The sequence below is a fragment of the Fundulus heteroclitus genome, chromosome 10 (genome assembly GCF_011125445.2).
Source record: "Fundulus heteroclitus isolate FHET01 chromosome 10, MU-UCD_Fhet_4.1, whole genome shotgun sequence".
NCBI lineage: Eukaryota > Metazoa > Chordata > Actinopteri > Cyprinodontiformes > Fundulidae > Fundulus > Fundulus heteroclitus.
This window is the reverse complement of record NC_046370.1, coordinates 26762778-26772321: the sequence shown is the minus strand read 5'-3', so window position 1 is coordinate 26772321 and position 9544 is coordinate 26762778. Positions and strand designations below refer to the sequence as shown.

Sequence of the window (9544 nt, the reverse complement as noted above, 5' to 3'; positions counted from 1 at the left end):
TCATTCTATAGATTTATTGCACATTGTCATATATTTCAAGCGTTTATTTCAGTTAATTTTGATGACTACAGTGAATTAACACACAACATCTTCAAGAAACAAAAGAAAAAGTGTGCTTGCTTTCCATTTTAGCACTTGGATCGTTGTGTCCTGGATGATCAAAATTTCCACCGTGATCAAACTGGAACTCAAGCATCTTGGACCATGGGCCACACCAGACTCTAGGAATTCAATTTCTAAGTGAAAAGCTAAATTTCATTTCATTTCAAAAGAGAAATTTGGGCCACTGAAATTCTAAAATGAAAATTTTTGTGTTGAGATGCACCCTGATGATTTGCTCTGTTGGGAGTCCCTGCAGAGACCTGATTTCAGAACCATCATCCATCCTCCTTTCAAAGTGAAAGCTGAGGAACTCCCTTTGAAGGGTTTGTAGTTTGAAAACTACCTCTAACTAATCAGACAAAGGGCCTCCTGCTGGCACCACAACGGTGGCTTTATTTCTTATCAGTGGGATAGGGGATGTGGTGTGGGGGGACTTTTCCTTTTCGATGGAAACAAAGAGTGTACTTCAAGCATGATGACCTATAAAGGTGCGTTCACATTGAACGCGAATGAGGCGGCCCGGGCAACAGATTATCATGATATCCATACGCACAGGTGCCACATGGGAGCAACGCTAAGCCAGTCAATTCTAGCGACGCAAAACGTGTGATTTTGGTGATTAAAGCAAAGCCAGAGCGACATGACACCTGTGATGGATGCGAAGCAACAGTTGCTGGAGTTAAAACATCTGAACTTTTGTGTCTTGTTGCGCCGCGACAACCAATCAGGGACTGGATATGGGGGTGATGTGGGGTAAAGGACTGCCACAGAGACAATGTGAACGCACCTTAAGAGAAATCCGAGCTTTCAAGAATGAACCACTCATGAACTACCTGAAACCCAGTCTGGATTCTGGAACTCATGGTTCTGTACGTCCTCTTTTTTTTTTCATTATTTAGGATAATGTTTTTATCCATGCACCCAAACCGCTTTGGATCAGTCAGATGCTCAATAGAATGGGTCTAAGGAGCAAAGCACACCTCCTTGCTGGCTCAATAATAGTGCAGGCTTTAATATCATCAGTCGTGTTGAACCCGTTTACTACATCATCACCCCATAACCAAGAACACCAGACTGTCTCTGCTGATTGGTCTGACAGGAAGTCATTTCAAGCCAGCACTCTTTGTCCCCATCTAGTAAAGTGACCTATTTCTTAAATAATTTGCTAAATGATTGTAACTCAAATGCAAATTTCTCAGGACCTAACATCAAAGCTTGATTCCAGGGACTGTGGTTCTGATCCCAGCTTGGACCAGCTACCTCTGAGGGAATCTGACAGGGTCTCAGCCTGGCTGGACCAGTGCAGCTCGAGGTGGACGGCTCAGGCGTACTAACAAACCTAGACCGAAAAGCACCAAATGGTAAAGTGACTACATGAACTTTTAACGGGAGAGACACGTGAATGAATAAAACCCTTATTTTGCTTCATGTAGGTTTACTGCATTAAAAAAAACTAAACACCACCACAATCAGAACTAAGCAGAATAGCATCCTTCATCCAGATCCCACATATAAATAAGACACATTACCATCGCTCAGAAAATGATAAAACAGAATAAAGGATCAATAAAAGTATTGATCAGTTATAAATGAGTTTGTATTGATAATTGCTTGATGTGTGAATCAGAGGAAGCTCCGCCCCCTGCTGCTCCAGTCAAACCTCGTCTTCTGATTTATTTGGTCCTGATCTGTTTTTCTCTGATCAGCTTTACTGACTGATCCATCAGCAGTTTCACTGCATGATTCCATTTGTTTTGTCTTATGATCAATAATTATTCATTTATAGTCAGTCTGAGGAGCATTTTCAAATTAAGAGCATCTCAGTGTTTCTAGGTCGGGGGCGACACGACAGTAATACAAGTGGAAGGTCGCTGGAACTCTGGGTAGGCGGGGCATCCCTCGGAGCAGCATGGCAGGACATTAGAAGTGGAGCAGTAAAACTCCTCCCCGTGGGAACAACTGGTTCATGTTGGTTCCCCAAACACGGAGGAGACAGGAAGCAAAAAATGAGTTCCCACAGCCAGGTCATGTGACCCATGTGTTTAGTCCAGAGTGGCGTGCTGCAGAACGCCGTGAATGCTTGCTGACTTGGAGTGCTTCATTTTGGTGATGGAGGTCTGCAGGTCGGACTGACGGATGGCGCGTATGTGGTCATCTTCCTCTGAGCTGGGAGATACAAACGCGACACGTCAACACACCCTGACACAGTAAACCTGACCCACACCAGGCACAGCTGGGACACCCCACATGCGTGTGAGCAGGGGATCCTGCTGCTTACCTGTTGCTCTGGCTGTGGACAAACTCTCGGACGCAAAGCAGAGCTGCATCACGGCACATTTCTCTGAGGTCACTTCCTGAAAAACCGCCCGTCTCCTTGGCAACGTATTTGAGGTCAACAGAGGAGTCCACCTGCAGGTGATCATAAACCATCAGCTGAGCCATCAGTTCTGAGTTCGGTGTGAATTAAACCTCTATCCCCGTGTGGAAGGACAGCTGCAGCTTAGATAGCAGTCTCTGCCTCCATCAGACCGATGCTTCAGATATAAATTAAGTCTGAGCCTTCAGGAAAACACAGCATGCACCAAGTAAAAACACTGAAATACTCTTTGGGATCTGTTCTTGCAACCTTTGGATCAATCAGAAGCTCTTCCTGGTATCTTTTTTTTGGGGTTTTTTTTTGCATGTTTGTCACACTTAAGTGTTTTAAAAAAAGATCACATTTATTTATATATTAGTCAATGACAACACAAATAAACACAAAATGCAGTTTTAAAAAAAACGATTTTATTATTTTGGAGAAAAACAATCCAAACCTACAAAGCCCTGTGTGAATAAGTGATGACCACCCCCCGTTATAACATAACTGTGGCCGGCTGACAAAAATGACCCTAAGAATGCAGCAACGATTCATCCAAGAGGTCCCAAAAGACCCCTCAACAACAACCATAGAACTGCAGGCCTCTCTGCCTCATTTAAGGTCAGAGGTCATGCCTCCTTCAGCAGAAAGATACTGAGCCAAAATGGCCTGCATGGTAGAGGTCCAAGACCAAAACCACAGCAGAGTGAAAACAACATTAAGGCTTGTCTAGATTTTTCCAGAACACGTCTTGATGATCTCCCCAAGACTTCTGGGAAATTATTCTGTAGACTGACAAGACAAAAGTTTAACTTTTCATAAGGTTTGGATCTCGTGGTCTCGCTGGTGTAAAAGTAATTCTACTTTTCAGAACAAGAACCTCATAGCAACAATAGAACATGGTGGTGGTAGTGATAGTGTGATGGTCTGGGCTGTTTTTTTGCTGCAGGACCTGGAAGACTTGCTGTGATAAATAGACCCATAAATTCTGTTGTCTACTAAATCCGGCCATCTGTTCAGGACCGCAAGCTGAAACCAACTTGGGTTCTGCAGCAGAACAGTGATCCAGAACACACCAGCAAGTCCACCTCTGAATGGCTGAAGAAAAACAAAATAAAGACTTTAGAGTGGCCTAGTCAAAGTCCTCACCTGAATCCTATTGAGATGCTTTGGTCTGACTTTAAAAAGTGCGTTCCTACTGGAAAATCCTCCAATGTGACTGAAAGATATCAATTCTACAAAGATGAATGGACCAACATTCCTCCACAGCGCTGGAAAGACTCACTGCAAGTTATCACAAACGCTTGATGCAGCTGCTGCTGCTAAGGGCGGCCCAACCAGTTATAAGGGTTAGGAGGCAATAACTATTTCACACAGGGCTGTGTGGGTTTGGATTTTTTTAATTTACAAACAGCATTTTGTTTTGGATGATAATTTATCTAAATAATCATAAATTCACTTTAAACTACTGTTTCTGAACAAGCATCTTATTATTGTCAATTTTTCCTTTCCTTCTGACCGGTCACAGGGACTGCAGATGGAAATAATATAGAGATTAGTATAATCTCAATATTATTATAGAGAAATAATATACCGAATAATATAGAGATTAGTGAGCCAAGTAAAACAGTCCGTTGCTTTTTTTCCTGCTAGTGCTCTGTGTCAATTTGGCCTTTTCATCTTATCCTACTTAATAATGGATCCAATTATAGCCGGACAGGATTGTTTACACCTGCACCTATGTAGGTTTGTCTGCGTAAGAGGACACACTCTTAGGTCAGTGACCTAACAGGTCAAGAAGCCAGTATAAAGACAGGCTGATGCAGTCAACCCCTACTGGACAGATTCATTATTCTCTTCCATAAGGAAGAGAATAAAGAATAATTTCGATCAAATAGAGGAGAATATGTCATTGTTCTGGGAGAATCCTTTGATACAATACCCCACAATACAGACTTAACTTATCCCAGTGTTACCTAAGCTGAACTCACCTTCTCGTTCATCAGAATCAGCCGAAGGATGTCCTCTCGCTGCCTCTCGCTCTGCAGAAATCAACAGCGTTAGCGTCGTCGGCAGCAGAAAGCCCGGCAGAACAGGCAAACACAGTGACGGTACATACGGGCTGGTTGATGTGGAACCGGGTGGGCATCCGCCGCAGGATGGCCGAGTCCAGATCCTGAGGACGGTTGGTGGCGCCCATGATGATCACCTGATAGGGAGAGAACTATGAGACCACACCCACCTGTGTGTGTTTGTGTGTGTGTGTGTGTGTGTGTGTGTGTGTGTGTGTGTGTGTGTGTGTGTGTGTGTGTGTGTGTGTGTGGTGTACGCACCTGGCAGTGGTGGTCTGTGTCCAGTCCGTCCCACAGACTCATGAACTGGGCCTTCATCATGGCTGTGGCCTCGTGGTCTGAACTTGAGCGATTCCTCAGGAACGAGTCTGTTAATAAATATAAGAGGAGCGTGCTGTCTACTGTGGCCTGGCAGGTTCTCATTACGTTCAGGCCACACCCATAGGCCGACCACAACTATGCAGTCAGCCTCTGTGTGTGTGTGTGTGTGTGTTTCTCACCGATCTCGTCAATGAAGATGATGGATGGCTGCAGCTTAACAGCCAGTGAGAATACAGCAGCAGCCAGTTTCTGGGACTCTCCGTACCACTTGTCCGTCAGTGTGCTCGGCTGCAGGTTGATGAAGCGGAACCCCGCCTCCTTCGCTGTTGCCTTGGCGATCAACGTCTTACCACAGCCGGGGGGGCCGTAGAGCAGCACACCTGTCACCATGATGACAGGATGAGATCAGAGTTGGCTTTTACTTGCTTGCTATCAGACTAAAAATTGTTCAGGTGGTATTTTCACTCTATATAGATTCCAGGGTCATGATGAGTTCTTCCACCGGATCTAACTGAAGCCCAGAGTGCAGCTTGATCTGACCTGATTCAGCTCATTTCCCCAACTAAGATACAAGACTGCTGCTGTCGTCTTAAACATCCACACATGTCCAAAGAGTTTTTAGACATCAACATCAGGTTTAATTGTCCACATGCAGTCAGGTTTCAGCTGAAGGGAATGAATAAACTCTGGCAACATGGCTAACCTCTCCATGAGGTCAGTTACAAACAAACAAACCAGAGGTCACAGAGCATCCAACAGCACTGGCTATTAGAATATTTAACTCTCTGACGTTAGCACAACTCAAACAGCAGCTGCCAAGCATCCACAACAAAGAAATGCATGACAACAGATTTCATTTTTCTGTGGTTCTGAGGGTATGTTGTGCACTGATGAGACCATGTTACCGTATTTTCTGGTCTATAAGGCGCACTTAGAAGACCTTCATTTTCTCAAAAAACTACAGTGTGTCTTATATGTGGATTAATTCTCGTAATCACCCAACTGCTAAGCTCGGAAAATGAATAATTTGAGGGACTGTGGACGAGGAATGAACTTAAAAAGTGAGTATATTGTGTTGTATTTTACGTGTTAGAACTGAACAAGGTTTAGAGTTATTGTGAACAAAAGTCTGACTGACTTATCTGACTGTTTTGTTTCATTTAATGCACTTTATAATCCAGTGCGCGCTATAGGGCGGAAAATACGGTAAGGTATCATAGGACCTGCTCATGGGTGGTCAGCTTTGTTTCTTTGCTCAAAAACAGTCAGATCAGAAAACTGGTTATATTTCTACATAATTCATATTACATAACCGACTGGTTTGGTCTTAGAGCCGACAAAGATAAGATGCCAGGAACCAACAGAGAAGAGACGAGAGGAACTGACAGATCAGATGCAAAGAACTCACAGAAAACAGAAGGGGAGAACCGACAGATTGAATGTATAGAACTGAAAGAGAACAGCGGAAGAACCGACAGCTTAAATGCACACAGCCAACATGTGGGAAGAACCAGTGGATCAAATGTCTCGATAAAAATGGGGACAAATGAGGAAAGCTCCATTTTGACATAAATTCTGTCTGACAGAAGCTCTGATCAGTTCTCAGGGTTTTTTTTATTTCAGACCAGTCCAGTCCACAACCCCAAACCTCCAGATCTTTCTTTGGAAAGTCCGCTCCCTGAGCTCAGTAGTCGTTCTCTGGTTTAACCTGAGCTTAGCTCCAGCTCTCAGCTGCAGGCACCTGACACGGCTAGACAGGAAGAAAGATGATGAGCTCTGACCTTTTGGAGGCTGCAGCAGTTTGGAATTGAGGAACAGGTGTCTCTTCTGAACAGGCAGGATCACCGTCTCCTTCAGCTCGGTGATGACCTCGTCCAGACCGGCGATGTCCCTCCAGGTGATCTGTAGGGAGTTAGACTTCAGACACACATCTGACTCTCCATCACCAGCTCTGATGAGAAGGAGGAGCTACCCATACACGTTGTATAAGTAGACACCTCAACAACCGGAGCTGCCTATTGGAGCTGACATATTGGCACGGCCGCCATCTTGGATGGGTCCCTCACGCGCCCTCAGTGCGTTTATTTGAACTGAGGATGGCGTTTGTCCAACTAAAAATAATCAGAACTCCCAGAATCTTTACCCCATTTTCCCACAGATGGGTTTGTTACAAACGGCAGGGATGAGGTTTTATTATGCAGGACGATGCCACACATTAAATATGTGCTCTCATGCTGAAAGTCCCTGTTTTATACGATTTCACACAGACACCCATATGGTGCATAAATTAATGCATTTTATATTTTTAAGGCATAAAAAAATGTTCTTAAGGTCTTACGCTACCCTGCTCGCAACTGAGGCCAGAGTTTAAGACCCCTGTGGAACCGTTTGGCACAGCTTCTTGTGTATGCTGGTGCAAATTCTGCAACGTGGTGCAGCCTTAGTTTGTGAAATACAGAGACAATCAATTACATAAGCATGAAATGATGGTTCTCCGTTCTGGATTGGGTTTCTGCCATGTGCTCAGCGAGTAAAAACATCTTCTGAAGCAATCTCAGCCTGGACACAACGGTGATCTGCACCGCGTGACCTACATTCAGTAGTTTGCCGGTTATTGCAGCCGTAAGCTGCAGTAAACACGGCATGGTTGCTCCCTCTGCATTTCCGCCTGCTGGCTCGTCTGCTGGCCCAGAGCGGGAGACATCAAGCCAACGTGGCGGCGGCGCAGGATGCGCTCCAGCACGCAATGAGGCGTCTACGGCTGCCGAGTTACCTGCATGCTCAGCGGGTCCACCAGGTGCGCCGCGATGCTCATCTCGTACTCCGACAGCTTGACGTTCTTCACTCCAATCTGGCGCATCAACTTCTCAGCCTGTCGGGTGGACGAACCAGATGACTTATAAAGCTCCACAAACCCACGAGGAACCGGGGCCGCCAGAAACCTCACCTGCTTCTGGGCCTCCACCTTCTGCTTCCGGGTTGGGTCGATAGCATCCACCATCCACTTGATGGTGAAGTAGGTCACGGCTCCAAATATGGTGAGTCGGAAGAGCAGGCCGATGACCTCGTTCCTGCCCAGAGGACGGGCAATGCTGTCAGTGGGAACCTCCTTCAGAACCATGGCTGCTCTCTGGAACGCAGACACACCTGGGAGGCTTAGCTGAGAGGAGGAAACTGAGTAGCTACTGCATTATAAGCTTGTTAAAAACGTGCTGCCAGTTCGTTAGACAGATTCATGTTCTAAGCCTGCCGCATGTGAGGAAGGTCCCTGGAATAAGGACAGATACCCTCTGACCTGACAGATGGAGCCTTTAACCTGGGATTTCTGAACTAACATCAGGAAATATCTGAGCCCTGGTCTCAGGTCTTCCTGCCGGGTTTAACAGCAGGTCTACCTGGGTCCGGCAGCTCCATGCTTCTAATCTGCAGCAGGGGAGAAGGTCCTCTGTATAGACAGAGCCTTCCCGAACCGGACACATCCCTGATGGAAGTTCTGACCCGTAGTGGCCTCAGCAGCAGTCCGTCCAGGTGGGACTGAAGATCGGGTCTATGTGGACCGGGTCTGGCTGCTCTTCCCAACCACTAAACCGGCCGATTTTCAGGCGGAACCTGACATGATGATAACCGAAAGGCTGTTTGTTTGACATGCGCAGGTAACAGTGGTGAGGTACGGACTAGTGGGGCCCTGTTACGTCACGGCCCCCCCAATGCGTACCGAAACTGGAAGTGACCCGCGGCTAGCTGCTATTAGCACGGTTTGACCTTCGGTTTAAATGCTCACACGGACCGCGATGCTTGGGGAAATATGTTCTGGTTCACACAACGGAGCAACAGCAGCTCCGCTTGGCCCGGAGGCAAGCAGAACCGCAGCCGGCCCCTGTTCGCGGTAATAAACTCACCTACTCCCGGCAGGACCGGCTTCCGTGTGTCTGACAGCACGGCGCGGGTCTTCTTCTTCTTCTTCTTCTTCTGCGTTCAATTCGCCCGGGCTGACCTATTAACGCCCCCTGCTGATAGAGCTGCAGCGCGGCTTTTCTCAATCCAGCAAACGTGAATCATTCAGACCAGACGCAACAAATAGTCCAATCGTTCTTTGTCGTTTGAGCTAAATCAGAACTGGTTATTTTAATCATTTCTCGTCTAAACACCCGTTATAACAACACCTTCTGGGTTTTCTGAACAACAGTACTGCCGGCCACAAATATCCCTGATGCGATACTGTGGTCGTCCTGCGGCTGTCGCTGTGGTTTCAACTGTAAAACCTCCCGATGATGAAACCTGAAACCAGAGCGGCCGCGAGGAGCGTTATGTAATGTCTGCGGGATGCCAGGTTGGTAAATAATCCGTCGCTGAGTTGCTTCGCTGACAGCAGTTCCAAAAAGGGGGATGTCATCGGAGCAACATGGCAACCACCCTGCTGACAGGACCCGTTACCCGCTGACAGCTAGCATGGTCAAGTCAGGTGAAAAAGGCAGCAACGGGAAGTGTGTTCTTTAAGAAAATAAAAATACGTGACATGACGTAACCAAAGACGAATTTCTGGTTCTCTTTTAGAAAATAAGCTCAAAATCTGTTAGTTTTAATAATCCTAATATACCGTATGTGCATCTAAAGAAAAAAAAACTGCCTTTGATATTTAGCGATTTACGCAATCTGCTAAAAATTAGATGAAAGTGTAAAATTCTTGTTGCGA

At 46.0% G+C, this 9544-nt stretch overlaps 1 protein-coding gene across 4 annotated transcripts; it reads right to left on the bottom strand.

The window, feature by feature from the left end:
- atad1b (ATPase family AAA domain containing 1b) lies at window positions 1–8881 on the bottom strand. 4 transcript variants are annotated; one of them, XM_012849921.3, is made up of 10 exons: window positions 8751–8881; window positions 7799–7981; window positions 7625–7723; window positions 6633–6753; window positions 5031–5231; window positions 4792–4898; window positions 4578–4667; window positions 4450–4500; window positions 2381–2511; window positions 2145–2268 (listed from the first exon to the last, which is right to left on the bottom strand). In XM_012849921.3, the coding sequence occupies exons 2-10, from the start codon at window positions 7970–7972 to the stop codon at window positions 2145–2147; spliced, it is 1098 nt and encodes a 365-aa protein (XP_012705375.1). In that variant the 5' UTR covers window positions 7973–7981; window positions 8751–8881. The 4 variants fall into 4 exon arrangements, with proteins under 4 accessions (XP_035998305.1, XP_012705375.1, XP_021164880.1 ...); XM_021309205.2 differs by having other exon boundaries at window positions 7799–8006; window positions 8751–8837; XM_021309206.2 differs by having other exon boundaries at window positions 7799–7998; window positions 8751–8796.
- Between the last annotated feature and the right edge of the window lie 663 nt (window positions 8882–9544).

Coding starts and splice junctions, on each gene's coding strand:
- atad1b (XM_012849921.3), bottom strand. CDS start 7,972: ATGGTTCTGAAGGAGGTTCCCACTGACAGCATTGCCCGTCCTCTGGGC. Junction 4,668..4,791: donor ACACAGACCACCACTGCCAG/GTGCGTACACCA, acceptor TCTCCCTATCAG/GTGATCATCATGGGCGCCAC. Junction 2,512..4,449: donor TGATTCTGATGAACGAGAAG/GTGAGTTCAGCT, acceptor GATCACCTGCAG/GTGGACTCCTCTGTTGACCT.